Consider the following 23,655-nt stretch of genomic DNA (forward strand, 5'->3'; position numbering starts at 1 on the left):
CTCGGCACACAGAGGGGTCACAGGTGCATTTTTCCGATTCAGTGTGTTATGTTTACCTATGAAACGATGTTTGAGAGGGTTTTGAACATCATTCGTCCAAAAGAGGCGCATTTCAATTTTCTCCCATTGACTTTTAAAGGTAGACTGCCACCTTTTTTCCACAAAACGGTTTTCACTAGAGCTGAGCCACCTATGTCCCAGACTGAAGTCGGTTTTCCGAAATTCGAACCCGTTTGCGAGAAATCGGAGACCAAAGTTCAGTTTGATGCCATTTTTTTAGTCCAAGAAAACCGACATCTCTACTGTTTATCGATAAATTTGAAACACGAATTTTCTTATCTTTTGGTAAATATATGTCAAAACTTTGATTGTTTCGAGATCAGAGAAGAATTTTGAAGTGTCAAAATAAAAGTTAAACCTATATATTCAGTAGTTCATTTTTTCCAAAAAAGTGTGGGAAATGGGGTTTAACATGGGCGGCAGACCCATTCCAAATGAGCCATGATTTTTAAATGTTTTACGAACTTAAATGCAAAATAAATTAAACATGGCCAATTTCTTATGAAATCATATAGTAGTAAATCATAAAATACCTTACTTTTTCAAATAAAATGTAATAATCTTATGACCTTGAAGTCTAGTGATGTGTAAACATTGTCGCTAGACATTAACCGATTGATAATTGTATGATAATCAACAATTTTTTTCGCGATTCACGTGATGATACTTTGTCAGGTGAATTCTAAAATTTTGTTTTGTCCAGGGAATAAATCATAGGCCAATCTGAGAAAACTTTTTGAAGGTGGCAGTCTTCCTTTAATGGAGACTGGAGAGGTCGCAAAATTGACCTGACCTTAGGTCACCGATATCAAAATTCCGAGATATACATTTTGTGCATACTGTTATTCTTATCAATCGCTGAAAGTTTCAAGTCGATCGTTCAGTCGGTGTAGCTATGACGAGGATTGAAACTTTCTGAGGTGAGGTCACTTGACCTGACCTGGTGACCTGACCTTGAGAGTCCTGGGTCTGAAATTTTCACAACATGTGCGGAAAAGATGCTGGCCGCCGTTTTTGAGATATCTGCGAAAAACCGCAGGGGGGGGGGCTGTTCAAAACACCCCTCGGCCCGCGGCGCGGGTTAAGATACCACATTTTAAGAATCTTTATAGATCTATCTATCTATATATATATAATCTTTATATAGGAACAGCGTTATAGGAACAGTTATAGGAATAGACAAAAGTAAAAGTAATATCTCAAAAGTCAAAAACTGCAGGCTAAAATTTTTGGTGAAATTTGGAAGATACTAATTTTTGCTCTTCCGGAACTACGGTACATCACTTTTATGCCGGGTCGTTAAGTTTTTTGAAGGTGGGAGGGTCCCAAGCGTGAGGGTTATGGCGTAAATCCCGTCTACGGTCCAATCTAGATTAACCCAACCATCATTGAACAAATTTTCACGACGTTTTTTGGTTAAAAAAAGAAATTTATCCACGCGTTGACGGCTTTATTCATCATCGCACAATATGACTATACCTACAAAAATGTAACTTGTACTCGCGTCACCCCCTGGCACCTGGCCCTGCCAACTGTTCACCGTCTCCACCAACCATACAACTCGAAAGCTGTGGACCGGTAGGGTCGCGACCCCGGCAGCCGGTCAATCCCCATCCGTATACCACAGTGAAAAGGTGGCCGGACGGGTGCACTTCCCAACCGGAACTGGCCGGTTGCCGATTGGTGGTTAATGAGAGAGCGGGCAACCCATTAAGTCCGGGTCTGTGCCGGTCCTGTGTCCATCTTTTCCAGTGCGGTGGTCTTACGGGTCTGACTGACTGCACGTATGTCCGTATGACCAACTAACATGATGACCACATGAAGATCCGATTAGATTGTCGGACAGTTCGATCAAATCCGCTATATCTCCTCATCTCCTATCTTTGGATCTTTGCGACCGTCGTACAGTCCGATCACTGCTGGGTCACGACATGACTCTCTTCACCATGTAAGATATCTGTGATCTCCACAGCCGTCAGGTCGTCTCCGAAGAGTAACTGCTCTCGCTAAGCTACACCCAACATCGCTGGTCATGTGACCGGATGTTGCTCTCCGCGTTCATTCAACATTGCCAGGGGGCGGGGCAAAGACACCGTGGTTATGGTCTTGTAGGGGGGGGGGGGGGGAGGGCAGATCGACGACATCACGACACACCGTGTGAACTTGTTTGTCTGGGTGTATGTACGCGACAGACGGCGACACCCCCACGGGTATCGAGTACAGTGATGGGCCGACTCCCCCACTCCGTGCCCAGATTTGTATGGCACCGGTCACGCAAACAATCGCCACAATCGATGGCGGGCTGCAGCGCGCCGGCGGCCGCCGCAGTGATGGATGACCCGTCGACGACAGTGGCGCGCGCGCGACGGTTCTGGCGCGCCGCCGCGCCGCATCCGTCTGACGAGCGTGCTGTACCGGTCAGCCGTCTGACGGCGGCGGGTTGAAGACGGTGACAGAGATAGAGGTGCCAGTGGTGTCCGGTGCTGGGCTGGTGTTGGCCGGATGTGTGCTGGATCGCTCACTGTGTGCGAACAGCAATGGGTAGGTAGGTATCGCGGCCTTCTGGTTCCTAAACATGTTTAGGCGTAATTATAAATAATGGATAGGCATGGAGATTTTAAAATGCAGTCCTTCATTCGGAAATGCTGATTTAAAGTGAGTGTGATAAAACACGCTGTAAGGTATATAACTTTATGGATTTTACATCAGAACCGCAGAGGCCAAAACGTAATCGATTTTCGACTCATGACCTTGTGTTGGAACATTTAGGTGATTTACGAGCGACACCTAACAATGTGCACCTTCTTACCGTTTTTCAATATATAAATTGAGGCATTAAATTCGCTTTTGTGTCTGGTGAAATTGTGCTTTAGGTGTCGTACGTAACAAGCTGAAAATTTTGTACCTACCTAACCTAACGCTTCAGCATATATGGCACATATAGATATATGGCATTTTCAGTTTTTTTTTTACGTACCTCATCTTTCACTGAATCTAGGTATGCAATACCTATCACATTGCAATGTGAAAGACATGCCTTTCATATAACTCAGAATATCTATCGTTGATTTTATCAGTATTTGACTTGGTACGAAAGAGTGTCACAGGCCTCGAATTATTTCTTATTTGATGGATGAAATACCACAGCAGTATAGGGCTGCAAAACACTGCAATTATTGAACATTAATTACTGTACCACCATTACGAATAGTCGCTCGATGTTTGTTTATGACCCCATGTAATATGTATAATCGATTTGCGGATATACGAATACCACAAAAACACAGGGATTGACATTCGATACATTTGGACAGGCCTGAGCCATTCCTGTGTCTCCCATACGCCGCCCATCCCCGTGCCGCCCCGGCCACCGTATGCCGCCCCTGTCTCCCTGAGCCATTTCCGTGCCACTGCCGCCCTGGGCCAGTCCTGTGTCTCCCATACGCCGCCCATCCCCGTGCCGCCCCGGCCACCATATGCCGCTCCTGCCGCCCTGAGCCATCCCCGTGCCGCCCCGGCCACCATATGCCGCCATGTGTGCCGTCCCGGGACGTTCGCCGGGCCGGAGTCGGCAGCCGCCCGGGGCCGGTTCAACAACCCTGGACCGCCTCTGCTGGTGGAGCGCCGTCGTCAGCCGGCTCCGGAACGCCCGGCCGGCCGGCGGAGACGCGGAGAGACTTGGGACGGCTACAGAGCCTGTTCTGACTTCTGCTGCCGCGTAGCTGGGCCAAGAGGCGTGGACCAATGCCCGGGGGTGATGGCCGTTTGGGTGTTCTTTTACGTATATGGATCGGGATGGTTGGTTTTGGTCGCGATGTGCTACGAAATTATCGCTTGAAGTGGCAGATGTGTATGCAGTTCAAAGTTTGACAGTGAGTTTTTGGAAGCCACACGTTTTCTTGTGTTCTTTAATGGATAACTAGCAATGCGGAAGAAAACAATGACATCAGATTTAATATCATAATCCAAGTGCTCGTGAATGTTACGTAATGCATGGAATGTGGTACCTACGTAAAATAATGCTAAAAAGCATACATAATTTATATGCAAATGAGTCACCTAAAAGAACACTTGTCTTTGCCAAACCCTCTCTCGCGAAGGTCACCGTCCCGGGTGCCCCTGCGCGGTCGGCAGCGCGCGCGCCTGGCGTGACCTTGACCCTGGCTGCGGCCCGGGTGCGGCGCGCGGCACCCGTCCGACCGGCACGGCCCGTGCACGGGCGCCGGCACTGCGGGCTGAGTGCCATGACCGGGAGTGCTGTGGGCGTCGGGCACCCAAACTGTATGGGCTGTGGGCTGAGGGAGCATGATGATTGATTGGTGTGGGAGATTGGCAGATTTTTTTTCATTTTTTCTCTTTTCTTTTTCTCTTTTTTTTTCTAGATTGGCATGAACTTGGTATTATTTTCAGAGAACAAAGCCATCGGTGTTGTCGATTATGCTCATTGCTCAGCACTGTCATTGCCAATAGAAACACCGACTAACCGATTGTACAAATCCTATAGACGAAATTGATTGCCTTGTCGGCTCTGGCTATTGATGGTAAGAAACAGATTACCGGCTGCAGAACATTGCTTTTTAGCACATTCGATCTCTTTGATCTCCTCACGTCTCTGTTCGATCTGTATACCAATAGAAAGCTATTTGTCTGCTTGCATCATTAACTTCAATAAAAAATAAAAGTATTTGATAATATTCAATCTTTTTTTTTTTTTTTGCTTGCATAACAAGTATAAGGCATTTATTAAAAGACGTGCAACTCTTTCGCATGATCTTGGGATCTTGGGTACACTACCAAACTCAATTTTACTGAATGCGGCTCGTAAGAAAAGATGACCTGTTGTGATGGCAACCCTTTCCCATTGATTGGCTCGCTTGATCGATGCTTTACAACATCCATAAATCACATTTGTGTATGACGCTGTGCCTGCTTTTTACGATAATCATTGATTTAATCAACAACACTTGACCGAACCGAAATTTTATAGCGCTTACCGGGAATAGCTAAACGGTAAAGACCTTTCGTCTAGCGTGCATCTGACGATCGTTCTCTTCGTCGTTCATTTCAGCTTATTCACATCGGCCTGCTTTCCGTGACGGCGTCAGCATCGTTCGACCAGCCTGCCAGCGGCACGGACCAACCTACCCTAGCACCGCCCGGGGCGCCGAGGGCCAGTGCGAGTGACTGCTGACTGGTGTGGAACCCAGTGACCCCCGTGGACCCCCGTGGACCCAGTGATGGCGGTGTGTCGGCGGCGCTCGTTCGTCACCAAGCTGCTGGTGGCCGTGCCGGTGGCCTGGGTGGTCGTGCTGCTGGTCCTCATGGTGGAGCGCCGGGACGCGCGGCTGGACGACTCTCCACCTGCCGCTGCCGCGGTGCACCACCCGCCGCCGATCCGCAGCGCCAGGGAAGAGATTGAGAGCGTGCTCGGCCCGTCGCGCCGTCTGGTCCGCAGCCGGGTGGCCGAAAACGTGCCCTGGAGGGCTGCGGAAGCGGCTGCTGCCCCTCCCCCGGCGTCCGACGGTCCACACGCCGGCGAGCAGCGCGGCTTCCTGCTACCTCCGCAGGCGCCCGACGGCCCCGGAGAGCAGGGCAAGCCGGTCGTGCTGCCCAAGAACCTGACGGCCGAGCAGCAGAAGCTGGTGGATAAGGGCTGGAAGGATAACGCCTTCAACCAGTACGTCAGCGACATGATCTCGCCACACCGCACGCTGCCCGACGTCCGCGACGACAAGTAAGTACTCGGGGAGGCGTGGGTGGGCCCTTCATCAGGGTAGGAACAGGTGTGAAATGCCCGAGGAATGTCTGCAGCTCATTTCACCGTATCCAACGCAAACACGCCCGCTCAGCATGCCTTGCGTCAGGCGAGCACGGGGCAAACGGTCATGTTTTGATGTGGAAACACAGCTTATTCCGCTTTGAGTTGACATTAACTTAGGCGTCGGCTGCTGGAATACGCCCGCTCGTTTGAAAGCTGCATGACAACAAATTCGAAACAAGTAATCACCGCCAGCGCTGTTGCAAGCGTGACCGGGGTGGCGGCCCGGTTGACCCGTGCCGGGCCGCTTCGACATTTGTCTTCACTTTCCCTCGTTGGCCGGAAACCAGTCAGCATAGTTCTCTCCTGCCGCGAGGTCCGTCGGGGTCTCGGCTTCCCGCCCGCGGCACGGTGTTGGGCGTCACCTTTGACCCCGCTCTCCCCGCGCCGCGCCCCGCCCCTCTCTGCCCCGCCCGCCCCGCCGAGCCGGTCTCAGGCCAGCCAAGGTCGGTTTGCTGGAGCGTGGCTCGCTGCTCTGTGCCCATACGGGCAGGCAGGCTGAGAGATTGACCGACCACAAACATGCAGTCTTATCTGATGATCGGTCCGCGCGGCGCGGCGCAACTGTGGGAGGTCAGATGCAGGTGCGGGAGCCCGCTGGCAGTGACTGTTGGTTTGCTCTTGGCCTAGTGCGGGTCATGTTAGCGATACAGTGAGGTATCACAAGTATTTTTAACTGGTTCAGTGGTTATTGTGGCAACAATTACAACGATCATTACTTTGGCTGGTAGATTAACAGATAATCGGTGATAATCCACCCCACTACATGACATGGTGATCAGGAACTTCCACGACAATAATGGGCTGTTATCCGGGTGTTTTTTCGTCTTTTCACACAGATAGGTTTTTTCGTGACAGGCATCTTATCTAGAGGAAAGATTAAATGGCACCAAATCCATTTTTGCGCTATGTGGCCCAGATATTAGATTTTTTAGGGTGAGTTTTTTTTTATAACATAAAATTTGTCTCAAGAGAGCGAATCTTCCTGTCTACTGCTCTGCGGAGCGAGTGCTTGCGTCTTGACCCTACGAACAGGGATGTTTAAGAAGGGTGTGCCCTCACCATCGGGTGACCTCACTGGCCCGGACGCGCTCTGCATAGGATAGCAGCTCGGCAGTTTTTGCCGGCAGATCTGGACTGCCATACAAGGACGTCAGGGTTAGGCACTCAGAGTCAGTATGAGACATTGTTAAGATAAGCGAGGTAGTTTTATCTCTCAAATCTCACTCGATGTTTCCGATTGAATGGTGAAGCCATTCAATAACGAAGAAGTCCTGTTAAGCGAAACGTTTATCGACAGCTCACTTTGGCTACAACATGGCGATGCAGGGATTACGTATTGCGCCCTAGATAGGTGGCATTCGTATGGCCGTTGGCGTGATTTGGTCGTGATGCCCCTTAGTCAGTTATTCACAACATTGGCGCCGCAAGTCGATTGTTACCCGGGCTGCACGCCACGACACCCCGGTGATCATCGGAAAATGCTCATTGTGAGCCTACCCCAACAGTGGAGTCCGTTGTTTCCTTGCGTCGCTACCGGAAAGTCAGTCACTCGTCCAGCCTGTGCCGTGTTCACTGAGCTGGTTTCCGCCCCTTCGAAATTGGACTGCCGCCTAACAAGGCGTGTCTCGGGCGCTGTTTTCAGTTGTGCAGAAAGCTGTAGTGATTGCTGGAAGCGGGCTGGGTGGTCCCTTTCCCAACAGTTGTTAAGACAACACAATTCAAAGAGTTATTCATGCATCCTGCATTCAGGAAAATTGCCAGACCTGGCATCGACCAGCGCTTATCATTGATCCGCTCTTGGATTCGTTCCTTTCTGCCCTTCCTGATCAAGCACATGCTTGCTCATTTGAAACTGCGCAGCATCATATTCCGACACGTACTTACATGATCAGTTCTAAGCACGCCAGTAAGGCACTGACTCCTGCCCAAACTCTCTTCCCATAGCTGTCACATACCTTTACGTCACTCCATGATTGACTGACACCCTGTCAGACAGCGTTGCTTTCCCCTCCCAGGCACACCCTCCTCGGGACGTGTCTGGCTCCCAGACAGTTCGAGGCTGTGTCCCAGACAGCTCAGTGAGCGGGTTGCGGCTGAGTGAATGTCACTCTTCCTAGACACCTCCTTCGCCCTTCACCCCCCGAGGCGTGACGCCAACTGAATGGAACCGATCCTCGACGATAGGAATCTGCACGAGTCAGAATCTCCCGAGTGACACTCATGCCACGACTATATATGCGGCTGTGTTCAGAAAAAATGGGATGACTAAGCTGATGCTGTAATCACAGTCAGGTCGGCTTTGGAAATCCCAAATTGGTTGGTACTTGGTTACCTTACTGAGAGGTTTCGAAATCTAAATATTTGCTGTAAACGTCCAGAATAAAAATTGGACGGCCAGCATAGCTGACTTCTACATTCGCCACATCTGTTGAGGAAGAGTCACACACAGAATCGCAGCTGGTGACCTTACAAGGGACACCTGCCTGCCCTGGGCACTCATCGATACCCGCTTGGCACATCTGACCGTCTCGCTCTGCTGCCAACGTCCATTGTCTGTCCGTGGTCGGTCAGAAGGACGGACGTCCATGTCGATCATGACGGCCGAACGTCCTGTCTGAGCCGCTCTTGTGTTCCGTCTCTTTGTCGTTACGGATGAGTGAATAGTTTCGGCCGATATGCTGATATACCCAACTGCGATTTGTATCCCACAGAAAACGTGGGATCGACCTGTTTTTGCGCCGTTTGAATCAGGCACCATGACATAGTTCCGTTTGTTCGTCTGAAAATCTCTGATAATTTTTTGCGCTATCTTTGTCTGTCCTCTCACTCCTCCCAGTATCTCCGTCATCATTCATCGTCCATCTCGTCATGCGTGTCTCAAAAATCCCACGAAATCACACTGAACTGTCAAGTAAATCCTCTGCGCGGCACGGTACCGCCCACAGTATGGCCGGGTACGCGTGACCCGTCCCATGTCGACGGCCCGTTACGTCTGTCAGCCGGGGTTCCTTCGCCGGTCGGTCACCACATGGTGCTGGTGGTTACCGGCAACCATCAGCCTGCCAATCAGGGCCACGGGAGCGAACAGACACCGGCTGGGTGCCTACCGGCCGCCGTCTGTTGGAAAAATGGGTGTACCCGTGGTCACCACTTAGCGAGTTGTATGTGGACTGTGTGAAAATGCTGGTATATGGGTCACTGGGGTCACTGAGAAAGCTGAATCCGGCTCGGATCAAAGTATCCCCCGCAGACGATGACCCGGCGGTTTTAGGGATTCACTGCGGCAAAATGAAAATTCGCTTTAATTTATCCTTGGGTTTGTGCTGAGTTCATGCTCGGTACCGGTTGTAGGCAATCCACGGCACTGGTTCGTTTCCAAGCATTAGGTACAATCTGGTGTCAACGCCCCCGGTTTGTTGTTCGGCATATTTTCGGTAGCTAAGCCAGGCTGGATATGAATCCGATTTATGTTAACCTGGCGGGAGCCGCTTCTAAAGAAGGGCTCACCCACAGCTGTGTGCTTGTATATGACTGAAAGACCGCTGCTGGGTGCACATTTGCAAGCATATAATGGATTTGTGGACATTTACCGGTCCGCATTTTTGCTTTTCCACTTTCTATTCTTATTTTTATGTTGAGCATCTCTTTCATCCGAACACATACCATGCCTAACAAATATGTGATGGTTGCATACCGGTAGCCCTTACTTAATTCTGAACCATGCTTTTGATGGCGCAGTTTTATCGTCTAAGATGGTTGTTATAGTGAAGATAGTCGTGTAAAAGTTGCAAATGGTAGGCATGGACTGTCTGAAAATAGTACTTTTTATTAAAATATGTTGCTAACAATGTAGTATACATTGTCAACGTCCAACTAACCATATTCATTCATTCATTCATTCATTCATTGATTCATTCATTCATTCATTCATTCATATTCACGACTCACTCACTCACTCACTCACTCACTCACTCACCCACTCACTCACTCACTCACTCACTCACTCACTCACTCACTCACTCACTCACTCACTCACTCTTATCATATTTTCTAACTTCCTCTCTCCTTCTTCATCTTCCCCTCCCTCCCTCGTTGATTTTGCACCGAAACCATGCAGCCTGTTGTAGCCGATAACGTTCCCATAGCAGTGCTCGACCGCCCCACGGTGCAATCGACTGTCACGGAAACAAGGCATACAAAACATCCATACTCGCATAATGATCGTGTATCACGACACTGTCGGAAATAACATCGATTGGTTGGGCCAACCGGGCCTGTAACGGCGTCTTGAGGTGCAAAGGAACAACACCGAGCTTGCAGTTTTATATTCGGTTTGTTTAATTATGTTCCTAATTTGGTCACTGGCTGTGGTGGTGTGTGTTAGGCTGGGAATGTCCGTTAGCGATATTAATTAGTATAAGACTGCTTTTGTTTCTTTTTTCACTCAATGCTTGCCGATTTATGTTTCGCTGCCACTCGTTTTTAGACCTGGTGTCTTCTGTTCGTTTTTTTTTTCGCGTTGTTCGCAGAAAGCTTAATGATATCCAGCGTTGCGTGTGTTTTTTTTTGTGATAAATATTTTAGTTCCCAGGAATGCGGTGGGCCTTTGAGTGAGGCACATTTTGCCACCACTTTCCATTGGCTTGACAACATTCATTCATTTGCCTTCTATGTAGACTGGTAAAAAAGCATTTAGTTATTAAAAGCGCCAACACAGACCATCATCTCTCTTGCCATCTGCTACTTGGCTGACCTGTGTATTGTGTAATGCTTCCAAACGGGTACTTGTGTCCGTAAAGTGCCGACTTTTATGTTCAGACAGCTAATCTGCAGCGAAATTTCGACGCCGGCAGCCGCTGAGCGGGCGTGCTGGAGTGATGGCCTGGAGAATGGACTGGCTTCATCGCCGTCTCGTGGCGTCGGATTGGGGGGCTTCTTCGCCAACTTCGCGCCGGATCAAATGGCTTCACGGCTGACTGACTGCAGACTTGTCGGCTTCTGTAGTTAATCTGGCATTGTGTTATTGAAACTTCTTCTGCATGAATTGTGCCGGGTAATGATGTTTGACCTTGTTGTACAAATGGGTCTCAGTACTTAAAGGTAAAGAAACTGCCAAGTAATTTACCTCGAGCTGCTCACCGATCTACAATAATTTGGTTTATCTGTAGAATATGAAAGCAGCGGATAATTAAGATGCTCAAGTCTTGCATTGTCTGCACTGGCCTCGCTTATGACCCAGCCCGGTCGTTACTGAACCTGTTTTCACCGACATCGCAGTGTGAACATAACGGGCTGTCGTGTGACGCCGGTGACCCGGCAAGGGCCGGAGGTCACAGGTCAGGGGTCGCGGGTCGGGGCCACCCGTCGCCGGGGTCGTGTAACGGTGCCCGGTGTACTGCCGGTCGCCGCGGTGGCTGCAGTGTTCGGTGCGGCAAATGACGCTGATTCCCCCGGGCGTGCCTGACCCTCCGTGTCGCCACCTAATCTGACGGACGGTGCCCGGGGGCTGTCGGCGCGACGAGAACGACGAGCGCCGCGCCGCAACGGCGAATCTCTGCGCTGGATCTCGGCGAATCTCGGCGCTGGATCTCGGCGGTGGATTGCGGTATTAGATCTTTAGGAGGATCTCAGGTGGATTGTGCGGCGGTGGATCTTGATGGGAGATCCTAGAGATGGATCATTTGTGGAGAAACTCAACATATCGTAGTTGATGGCAAAAACGGGGAGTGTCGGGGCTTAGCATGTTTGTCCTGGAATTTTAGTCGCGGCTAAACGTCTCGACCATTCGAAATCATGAAATCAAGAAAGATGGTAATGGAAAATCGTTATTGCTCACCTGGATGACTTGCTCATACAATGTGACTCATGGGGACTGTTTTTATTCGTTATCTTGTTCTTGAACACAAGATCTCGGAGTGAAGCGGGATAGGGCTCCGGGAAAGATCTGAAATATGTCCGAGATGTTTTGATGCGTGGAACGAACGCAAGATAAACGACGACAAAGGATGCATCATGCATGGCATGAAACAATAGCATGTTTTGATGGGCATGGTGACTTGAAAATATTTACCAAATTGTTTGTGCAGCCCACGTAGGATGGTTTGACATCGTAGAATGATAAATGGTGAGATACTGAATCTCGATGCTCATGACTGAAACGAAAAACTGGGATAAAATGGCAGACTATTGGGTAACTTTAGGGTGAGTTTCGTGAGATCGTATGCAATGCACAATGGTAAGTTGTTCATTACAAGGTAAAGGTTTCATAAACACTTCAATGAAAATTAATTTCCCGTATTATGCGCACAACATTGAGAATCAGTTATTGGTCTGCTTATCACAGCCTTTTATCAGGGTAAAAATCACCGATATACTTGCACGATATATGACGTGTCATGATTGCCATTTGGAGGCTATTGACACAGCCACTGGACGGTTGGCCCGGCTGGTGCGCCGGCCTGACATTTCGCCTAACTAGCCCCCTATTGGTGACATATTGCCTGCCATAAGACAACGTTATTAGCTCGCCTGCTAAATAATGCGCATGCATCTGCTTCATTAGGCATAGTGCCTGGCCGAAGGAAATTAGCCTCCAGCTGGATGGCCCTCAAACAGCCCAAGAGCGGCGTCGGTTTCATTTCTACCCGCCTCCTCGCAACACGAGTGCCGGAGGCGACTGGCATAGTTGCTCCTTTATCCCTCCCGGAAAGTTTTACCAGCGGGCGGTATTCTTTGAAAGTGAGCCGTTAAACTGGAAGAGCGCTGGCGTTTCACTGCATGAGATACCGTCCCGAGACGGCCTTTGGTCTTGGTGATGCCTTTCGGCAGCCGAAAAGTCCTGTATTATCGCAGCGCGCCGGGAAGTTATGATCCATATCTGGGGTCGACTGGGCGGACGCGGCGGTCCGGGCGGCGACCTGGAGCTCGTGCCTTTCTTTCCCAGCTCCGTCTCTCACTGGATGTCATCGTTCACGGACTACTTCCACCCAATGGACCTGCGGGTCGTTATCGGTCCGCGAGATGTCGCCGAAATGGTCACCGGAATTCGACGGGAATTATCCGACGCGACGGCAGATCGTCGGCTTCCGTCGGCGAGATATGACGAACGACGCGCGACCGTCGTCGTTGGCGATGATCCCTGACGGTCTTGGCCGACGGCGAGCGACAGCGACCCGTTGGGACGGACCGGCGAATGGATGGAGGCTGTGGGCGAAACGGAGTGAGGGTGATTGAAAGGTGTCTGCAGATCAGACTTATGAGCAGTTGGTGATAGATCAAACGAACAATCGAAGTAGCAAACTAGTAATCGACGCGGACGCTGCATCTTGCTCGACGGACCAGCAAACGTCAGCTGCCGAAGGAGCAATCCGCTGTTGCCTGAGACGCTGTGGCGCCTGAGGTCATGGCCCCGGTCATGACCCGCTCGACGTCAACTGCAGAGGTCGTTGTTCCAGGCGATTCAACTGGAATCATCGCTGCTCATCACCGATTGAGTTCAGATGGGAGGCAGTTTTAGGGCGAAGTGTTCGATGATTGGGTGACGTCTTGAGATGTAACTGCGCGACTTAGACCCGTTTAGCTGCTGCTGCTTCGGGGATCATGAATTGTTGGTCATGTCTTAGACATTTTAGTATTTATTATTTGTTCTTTCTCTCATAATTATATTTGTTTTTAGATATCAACTTTTCAATCATATTGTAGTAGCATGTACCTAAAGTAGTCATCCAATGGAGTGCCACTCAACCTTTTGATGTGTAAACTCTGGATTGCCATTCAAAGGTCCAGAATCAAAAAGTCCAGCGAGTCGGACCAGTTGCCACGGTACGGGTGGTCTGACCCTGAGTCTGACTCACCCCTGACTCAGAATCAGTCGGCCAGTGTGGGCTCACCGCCGACCGGCCAGTGTGGGTTCACCATCGACTCCTCGGCACGGCTGGCAGAGCGGTCTGTTCTCTGACCGGATACCCCCTCCCCCTCCCCGGGGCACTTCCGGCCCGGTGCCGATGGCTTGGCCTTCCTGGCTCACCGCTGCGCGACTATTAGGTGCGCCACGATCGACCATTGTCCGGACAATGCGACTCGTCAGTAGAGTAGAGCAGACCAGAGCAGATCAGTCAGCATCTGGGGCTTTGTATAGCCGAGTTCTCCTTACCGGCTATGGGAATGGTGAATGGTCAAAGACATTGTGAAACACTAGCTACCTATCGGCTGAGAATTCGTGGCAGATAATTCTCACAGCGGCCGGAGACTTTCACTGTTATCGTTAACTTCTATATGCTTCTATCGAGAAATGGATATTCTGATGAATATTGACCGTTGATCGCTTTACGGCCATCACAGGGCTACCAATGGTCCGTCGACGTCGACAGGCCCATCGTCGACGTCGGCAGAACGGGCGTTCCGCGGCGGTAGAGCGATTCATCTGTCACCGACGGCCGTTGTTTGAGCTGGAGTCTGTCGTGACAGTCCGACATGCACACTAATATGTCAGTGTACAGTGTGCACGGCTGCAGTGTGCATCGTTGCAAAGCGTCCCTTTTCCGGGAGTTAAGAATTGATTATGATTGCGGGTCGGTTGGGGTGTGAGGCATTGTTTGAAGCTTGAACCAGTGCGGGCTCAGTCATGGCGTGAGAATAATTTTCGTGTTTTATGTTTGTGATTCTCTCGTTGTTTTTGCTTGGTTATCAGCTTTTGCGAGATTACTTCGTGTGCATTTCTCAGAGCCAGGTCTTTGTCAGCTGTCTAGCACCAGGATATATTAGCACTATCATGTTATCACGACTGTGCATGGGTTATCTCGACCTCACGGGCACACCCTTCTAACCTTGTCGAGCCCACCACCTCCTGCAGTACCGGGTCGTGCCATGTGGCGCCCCTACCATCCATGATTGATGCGTCCCGCAGCTGACGATGCTACAGCGTCTGCTGGAGAGCATCTCACCCACTCACATAAATCACACTCCACTGGCGCGTCCATTTCTCGGTCAACCAGCTGCGATCGCTAGCATCGCCAGCAGGGCCGTTAACCGGATTGGCGCGACGGCGCTGTAGGAACGACGCGCCTTACGAGCCACTGAGGAAGTATGAATTGTCCAACAGTTCGCTTTTCGGGGTGCGAGAGGCTTCGGAATGTGCGCGTGATGCCGACGCGGCTGAGTGAGGGTGAATTATGAGTTTGACCCCGGAGCGTCGTTTGATGATGAGTGGCCAGGGACTCGGTCAAAGCTGTCAGCAGGAAACGGTCCATCTGTCGCGGTCGACTCTGTCCGCTGTCAGTCCGAGCGACCGACTTCAGACAGAGATCTGACGTGCGGCTGCTTTTACTGTCCGCACGGGATGTGGCTGCGGCGAGTTTGGGCCGTCTGTCTGTCCATGCCGGCGACTCGCCGCGGTCACCAGCTATCTGTGTCGATATGCGCGGTCGAAATCGGTGCGTCATCCCCCCCCCCCGGCCCAGCTCCGCCCCTATGTCGCACACCGCTCACGCCCGCGGGCATGGGAGGGGGAGGGGGAGGGGAGGGGGAGAGGAGCGAACGACCGTGACGTCGTGTCGCGTCGTTACGTGGTGGTCTGTGTCACGTGACCAGTGACCACACTGACTGCGTGTATAGCCACTGAGCCGTGAAGGGTACCGGTCACTGCTGACTGTGTCATTGTTGTGGTATTCGCATTCACTTGATGAGCGGCTCAGCTGTTGGGCAAGGGAATGGTTATGGTTATGGTTTGGGTTGTAAGTGGTGCGGCCTTGGGTTATATGAGATCGATTGTGCTTACTGACACATTTCTTTTATATAAACAATAACTGTGAGTGCTTACTGCTTATGGCAGGTCTTTTCAGGTCACTTGTGCTCCCCAATTTTCCTCACAGTATCTTGCCACCATGTCGCGTCTTCATTTGTCACAGCTTCTTGTTATTATTCAAGACCCGCTCTGAGGACGTTGGGACAACAGGGAAGGTAATATGAATGGTCAACATGAAGAAGAAACACCGAAGATCAAAGACCGTCTCGCCGAAACTTTTTGTTAACTTCTCGCCGTATGTGTTTAAGTTTGCGAAGCTGTTCGAATTCGCCAGAACAATATACTTCCGCTAATCAGCATGGCTGCAGCCTGCAAGAGAATCATTATGCACTACTGCTTAATTGAAAATTAATTTTATACATCCTGGCTATGAGAAATGCAGTATGCATTTTTACTGTGAGCGAAGGCTTGTGCTTTCTGCGGCCATCACATAATAATCCGACGCTGGGAGAAGAGAAACTGCGCCTCATTTCGGCCGGCTATGCTGCGGTCTGTGGCTGCCGCTGCACCTGAGACCCGAGGGCGGACCGCTCCCCCTCCCCCTCCTGCAGCGTCGGCAGAAAAGCCCAGCAACAGGTCAGCCAGCCCAACTCTGCCGGGGCCGGCGCGTGGCGCACGGGCACACAAAGTTGCGCCGTAAAGTGAGACAAACGCGGCGCTCACAGGCGCTGAATGCGCCGTGCCGCGTATAGTTTTACGACGGAGTTTGTCACTTGTAAGCGGCGACGGTTGAGCCGAAGCGGCATCCGTATTTTTGTTTGCGGGCCGGTTTTCTGTCGTGTCGACTAGAGTTGCAAAATTTCCCTACCGCACTACCGGCATGCCGGTAATTTTTCACTACCGCAGGTTTTTTCGTGGTATCTGGCATGTCTTGCCGGTAGCATGCCGGTATTTTTGATTTTGCACAAAAAATTATCAGCATATGATTCAAACTTTGGACACTAAGAGGCTATTGAATTGTAATAAGTTGGACAATGGGTGGCTGCTGGGTGGGGCGGTTACTGAAATTGCCAAAATGTGGCATCTCATGTAGGGGTAAGCCAGAATCAAGAATACATGTTTTTCAGTATGCCGGTAATTTGGCGGTTATTTTGCTTGGGGCGTGGTAGCATGCCGGTATCCCAGAAAATGTTTGTGGGGCGGGGCGGTGCCGGTAGCAGCCCATTGGGAAAACTTTGCAACTCTAGTGTCGACCTCACCACAGGCACGTGGGGGATGAACTGGTGCGAGTTTAGCCGGGTTAGTGTTATAGAGACGTCCCGGTAGAAGTAAGTTCCTGAAAACAGTCGTCAATTCTTGGTGAAATGTGTTTAACGGAGGCAGCCAGTCGCAGTTATCCCAATGCCTTCAGTGCTTGCATATTCTCATAAACGCAAAGGATAATCGTGAGACGTGAACCACATACTGATGTGCATTACCATTTGCATTGTGGGTAAGCACACACGAAGTTTCGCGGGTCAAGTGCGTCTTTTGACTTTTGATATGGCATGTGCCGAGCAATGTTGACCGCCCTTGGCAGGTCAGGTGACGGCATTCCGTGCCCGGTCGCTCGCGACCGTGAATGCGACACTCTAGGCCGGATTTTTCGGTGTTATATCGTCAAATGACGAACACGACACGGACAGGAAACACCAGCTCTAGTCGTGCTCAGAGCAGAGCGGCTTATGGGCGCGGCCCGGCAACTCCAAACTCTGTGCAGCTAATAACTCTGAACTCAGCAGCTAATGGCTCCAAACTCGCTGTGAGTAATAAAACATGTCTGTGCTGGACGAATGATAAAAGTTTGTTGTCAGTTGCTGAGATATAGGTGAACGAGCTCCTGCCGTCAGTGCAGCTCGGAAAACCGGCTCGGCAAAACGAACATATGTTTTTTAGCCGGTAGATATCACACTTTTGTACTTAATTATAGACGCGGACTCAGAAGTTATTATAAATTTGTTTCATTGCATTGTAACTGCATTGGATTCCGCTTGAACATTGGATTTGTTGCGGGTGGTGAAATGTTTTTAACCGCTATGAGATTAGTGCATTAATTCCGCTACTAATATTTTTAAACCCATTATTAATTGCAGATTGGCTCATGTAAGCTCTCCATCACGAACCGTCGCGAAATGTCTTATCCTCCGTTTACCTTCTCACGTGTGTCTCCTTTTCTCACACGTCTATCCCCTATTCTCACCATACCTCCCGGATATCCCAGTCTCCGTGGCAGCACCGTTTCGGAAACCTCACCTGCTCTGCATCACTGCTATGGGCCCACGGCTGGCGCCGGGTGTGTCCGATTCCGGTACCACGCTGCCATCACGGCGGGAGGCCTTGTGCCGCTATCTTATCTCGGTCCCGTGGCGCACGACGTATCCGACGGACAGGCTGTATGAACTGTGAAGGGCACTGCCGGCTTGGGAAGCCACGGAGGAACGCCACTTGGGGCGGGAGCTCTGTAGTCTTGTCGGTCAGACTCTCAGAGGATGAGAAATTGGAAACTGTCTTTGCAGCTGCAGGGCGGCGTCTAATACAACTGAACAAATATTTGTTTATAATATTTGATGATTAGGTCGCTGGACCCCACTTAATTCGGTAATACCTACTTGTTTTCGATATGTTTATATTGACCATTTCACTTCTTCCCAATTGCTTCATAAGCGGCTCTGTGTCGCTGTAGGCCTGGCATTTCCGCTAGGCTGGTTGTCAGCGTCGGCACTTCTCTTCGTCTGCAACGATCGCTATCTTGCAAATGTTCAATGTAAACATCAATTAGTGTGACGTGTTTTGATTGGCTATCGGAGCTGGATAGTAAATAGCATACCAGAAGAACCGTATCGGTCACTTCCTTTGCATGAAAGACCCATTCTCTTTTGAATCAGCTATGCAGGCGCCGGTCTCCCGTTGACCAGTGACTACTCAATGAGATAGCGGACAGTTGCACTTGCTGAGGAGTCGGTCGGGCCTGCGACCACAGCCGCGCATACTCGGAACTCTGTGACCATTTGTGTATCCGGTCCTGCACAGCAGGCCAGTCGGGCTTTGAATTCCATCCGTGCGACCGCCGCCGCAGGCTAAGTGACGTCACAGGTCGGCTATCAGCTGACGGTGCTGGTGTCAGCTGACTGTGGTTGTGGACACTGGAGCTGCCAGATTGGTGACCGGAACGGACCCGAGACACCGGACTCCGTCGCAGAGGGGAGGGGAAGGGGAGGGCGCTGGGCAGTGTGCAGGTCGGGGAGGGGAGCTGCATCTCATTGCTGCGGTCTGCGAATGTTGCGTGCAACAAGCCGTCTGGAAATGAACAGAAACCAATAATAAAAAATGAAAATGTTAATTGGGCGCACATCTCATGATGAGTCAGCGTGGGTCAAAAAACGTCACGTTTTTATTCCGTTTGATTCCCTCCGCCCAGTTCCAAAAATGTTTTACTGGTTGAACGCATGCACTTCACATCTTGCTTCACATGCGACGAAACTTATGTCATCCTCGCGTTTATTGATAATGTCCGTTCACATTACGTTTATTTACTACACGACTCGCTCTGCTCCAGCCAGGGTGACTAAACCACATGGGAAATGACATCACTTCTGACGCGATGAGATTATTTATGTTGCAGGCGTCATTCAACAACACTGAGTATAAACTCAAAACACATCTGATCTCAAAACAAGTGACCTGACGGGAGTGACCCCAGGGCTGTAACCAACCTCTGTCCATTCTACCGGCCTATCCATGGAATAACGCGAGACCGATACAGCGCACACCGCCCACACAGTGCGGGGGTGGGAGTTGGGGGAGGGGAGGGGGTGACGTTTACCCGGGCGGCGGCTGCGCTGTTTGGTCACGTGATGGATCGGGGCGTAACGCGACCAGGGCAAACACCGCTGGACCGTGGGTAGGTGGGGTGGGGAGGGGTGGGTGTGGGGCTCGGTGCGGGTGATCAGGCTTCAGGCTATGTGGGGCAGGTCACATAAGGAGGCGGGCATTCAGGAGGGGGGCTGCCTTAACCCTCGCCGGCCGAAGGGGGGGCGGGTGCCGCCCCCCCCCCCCATAGGGTTTTTTCGCGATAGCTCCGAACACGCTGGCGATAGAGAGCTGAAACTTGGCATACCTGACCTTTGATCCAAGCCGGATCTTATGACATCAACCGCATTTTTGGGTCAGGTCAGGTCACTGACCTATGACGTCATAAGTGAACCTTTGCACGGTCTTCAGATGTCGCAACTTCGCAACGCCCTCACTGCCAGAGGAGATGTCACAGGGAAATGAAACTTGCAGGATCTAGTATCCATTATGAGTCCCACAACTTGTATATCTCGGATTTTTTCTAAAGGTCATATGAGGTCAGGTCATTTTCGTGACCTCACCATTATAAGTCAATGGGGAAAAATGAAAACTGCTATTCTGGCGCCGGGAACGATCTCCAACTATATCAAGCACACAGAATCGTGATTTGATGCACTCCTTGCAAGGTTAGATGCGTCACTTTTGCAATGTTGACCTTGCGTGACGTCATTTATGACGTCATCAAGGTCATATTAGTTTTTCGTCAATAACTCATGATCAAATTGAGCTAGCGAGTCGGGAAAGCCACCAATGGACTCAGGAAGGTCTGCCGAATCGAATGATATGCGACATGACCTCTTTCGACCAACTTCGTGACCTGGGGGTGCTGACCTGACCTTGACCTGAGGTCAACACCCCAAGTTGACCTGACCCGGACAAAAAGTATACCATTCGATGCGCCTGAGCGAGGTGAACACGATGCTGCCAAAATCGGCGCTCTGCGGCCATTTTTTGCGAAGTTATTCACCAAAAACTGAACCGTACCTTGGGGCGCTTGACCTGACCTCAGAGGTCACCGGTTGACCTAGGACCTTAAAATCGGGTACCAATCTCTGCGTCTCGTAACGGCGCACACGCTCGTTTTTTCCGCGACGCGCTAGCTCCACCAGGGGCGAAACGGCGAGGGGGGGGTCGTACCCGCCCCCCCCCCTCGGCCGGCGCGTATGTAGAAAACCAATAGGTCCGGCGAGGGTTAACCCTATTAGTGGCAGGCTCCTGGCTACCCCATATTAGTGGCAGGGGGGGGGGGCTGTTTACGACCCCCCTTGATATCTCGAGATCTAACCGGCCGATTTTCAAAATTCAAACGGCATTCGATTTGGCTCAACGAGATCTACATTTCTAAAAAAAATATAATTAAAAATGTCAATAGGGGGGTAGAGGGGGGTAAAAACGGGCAAATTGCAGATACATTTTAGACTGTTTATCACGGCCAGGTTTCTGAACCAATCTTAACGCAACTTTTGCCGATCGATAGAGAATGAACCAGGAATTCACATGGATCCTAAAAATATGCATTTTCAAAAATCATAGGCGGATACAGATCATTGAGATTGGGGGTACACAAAAAGTATAGTAAATAAGGTTTTTGTTGGTACTGTTTCTAAAAAGGGTGGCAATGGTCTTGTTATGTTACAATTTTCTAATGAGAGAACGACTAAAATTGTATTGGTCATGCATAGGCGGTGTCAGGGCACCTATGTTGGGAGGTAAAAAATAACCCCCCTTTTTGGACGCCTGGATCCGCCTATTATAGCAAAAACGTGTCAAAAGAGGATGCACAATAACTTGTATATGTTATCACATGATACCTTTCATTCACTGTTCGTAAAACTGGTGCAGCATCGTGATCTTCGCCCAAATGACTCGCTTCACGAATAGGACCCCCCAATTCCCAGTGCTCTGGAGCCGCCCCTGGTAAAGTTATGAACTTGAAATTTTCAGGGAATGTGCCCAATTTAGTTTTAGGAAAAGTCAGAAAATTTCAGCATCGTAGCTTCAGCGGTTTCGGAGATATTCTCGAAAAACCTGAGAGGTGGATAAAAACAACCCCCCCCCCCCCTGCCACTAATAGGGTTAAAAAAGGTGTTTATTGGGTCACTTGTGTGGTACAATTTGTTCCAGGATGTCGTGGGTGATTTTTTTTTTTTTTTGCCGTGGCTATACGGGCGTTGGGTAGTGGAAGCCGTGCGCTTATTTTTGCTCATCCACATTGTAGTCAGGCATGAAGCAAACTCGATCAAAACTTAGCATTTTATTAACCAATTAATTTGGGCAGCTTTATATGAGCTGTAAGTAGTTATGCATCGTCAAAAAATTAACGCAATGCTCATAGCTCTGCATTCCGATTCCACGAACATGTCAAGCTGTCACGTTTAATAAGGCACGGGTTCAGGTCTATCGTTGTGATCCGTTCGTGTGCACGACAAACATGACGCCCATAAATGCGTCTCTGACTATCGCCCACACCACGATTTATACTCACGATAAGGCCCGTCCATTTACGATGGCACCATATTGCTTCGCTGAATGCCGCTAGTCGGTATAGTGATGGCGACAGGACTGAAGCCAAAATGAGAGCATCGCGATTACACCGCAGCGTGTTGCATTCGTGGTGTACAGCTGTTGGCTGCATTTTGCTGCACTGAATAACAGGATGTCGGTGTGGAAGTTCTCTGCGCCGTGCCGATGAAGATCGACATGCATTGCATAGCTATTAGTGAGTGGTAATTGTTGTTCATGCTCTTTTGCAACGCCACCAAAGCTGTATAGATGTCGGCGGTCGGCCCGCCTAGCATGGGTCAGTAAGGACCAAGCGCTTTGAGTTGCAAGTGGTTGGGTCTGATTGGTCATTTATATGATAGCATGAAGAGGAAAACTGCAGATATCCGCTATGCAGACACATGCTCAAAGGAGGGTGCACTTCGGCTGACGGGTGTCCCGCAACTTTGCATTTCTGTCAAAGTCATCCGTCAATCGCCTCGCGATCTACCATCATTCGTCTAGAAATCACCCACGCTTCACTGTTCTCTGTGCCCCATCGATCGTCCATGCTCCACAGAGGCCACTGGTACGACGACATAAGTCACCGTCCCCGTATTTGACCCTTGCCAGTTTCTCCCTTTCTTTCTTCGCAGCGTGCAAAAGCGTGCTGAAGCGGTACCTATGGTTGCATGCCGACATGAACTGTTATCCGGACGTTCGCAATTTGAGCTCGACCTACGTTCTTTTCCTTTATGAAATGTAAAATCTTAGTTCAAAGGCAGTTGGGCACAAAGCATGTGTTAGGCCCGAGTTATGACAGGTCCTTTGGTGTGCAGCTATAAACTAGCAAATGTTAATTTAAGTCTAGCCTGAACTAGAAACCTGGTCCGGCTCTTGGAATAGTTGGAACTTGGATTAGTTCATTTTAGTCTGCCCTGAGACTGGACCGTAGGTCCGTTTTTTTTTTTTTTTTTGAATAGTTTGTAATCCACGGTTCAAGGTCCCGGTTCGCTGTGGGACGGTCACCCCAATGCCGGGTGCGCTGTGGCGAGGAGCTGAGGGTCGCTGTCCCCAAACGTCCGTCGCTGGGGAGCGGTGCAGCCTCACGGGCGTGGGTGGACGTCCGCTCCGTGACCGTGAGCCATGCACCGTCTCTGCCGGCTTCACGGCGTTCGTGCACGCAGACCGGTGCATTGTGCTGGACCGAACGCCCGAGGGGACGGCAGAGCTTCCACAGCTGAAAATGACGGGACATCGGATCGGACGTCTGCTAGTCTTCCGCGCATCTTATTCTTGGCTTCCCAATGTCTGACTCGCGTCAGCTCCCTCTATTCCATTTTGTTTTTCTTTCCTGTCGCCTCTCTCACTCCTCTCCTTTCTCTCTTTCTTCCTTACCCTCTCCCTCCCTGACTCACTCCCGAGCTTCTTTTTTCTTTTCTCCTTTTCTTATCTCGCTCATTTTTTTCCTCTCTTCAGGTGCATCCTTCAAGCATTCCAAGATGTTATAGGAATGCGCGATCCATTGAACACTGGTCCATCTGCCAGACTTCCACGGACTCCCAAAGACGAGCGGGCTAGCCTTGGCCTTGGTGCCCAGCCATCCGAAGGCTCATTAACCTGTTATCAAACCGGAGTTACAGGCGCTGCAAGGTTGACG

The 23,655-nt window shown here is 50.4% G+C and overlaps 1 protein-coding gene across 2 annotated transcripts in view; it reads left to right on the top strand.

Moving 5' to 3' along the window:
- Positions 1-23,655, top strand: part of LOC122367122 (putative polypeptide N-acetylgalactosaminyltransferase 9) — an 89,145-nt gene that overhangs the window by 1,181 nt on the left and 64,309 nt on the right. For both annotated transcript variants that reach the window (XM_043339938.1, XM_043339939.1), the window contains exon 2: positions 5,129-5,794. In XM_043339938.1, the coding sequence (XP_043195873.1) occupies positions 5,298-5,794 (497 nt within the window). In that variant the 5' untranslated portion in view covers positions 5,129-5,297. The remainder of the gene's footprint in view (positions 1-5,128; positions 5,795-23,655) is intronic.

The sequence above is a fragment of the Amphibalanus amphitrite genome, unplaced genomic scaffold (genome assembly GCF_019059575.1).
Source record: "Amphibalanus amphitrite isolate SeventyFive unplaced genomic scaffold, NRLGWU_Aamphi_draft 000852F_arrow, whole genome shotgun sequence".
In the NCBI taxonomy this organism is placed as follows: Eukaryota; Metazoa; Arthropoda; class Thecostraca; order Balanomorpha; family Balanidae; genus Amphibalanus; species Amphibalanus amphitrite.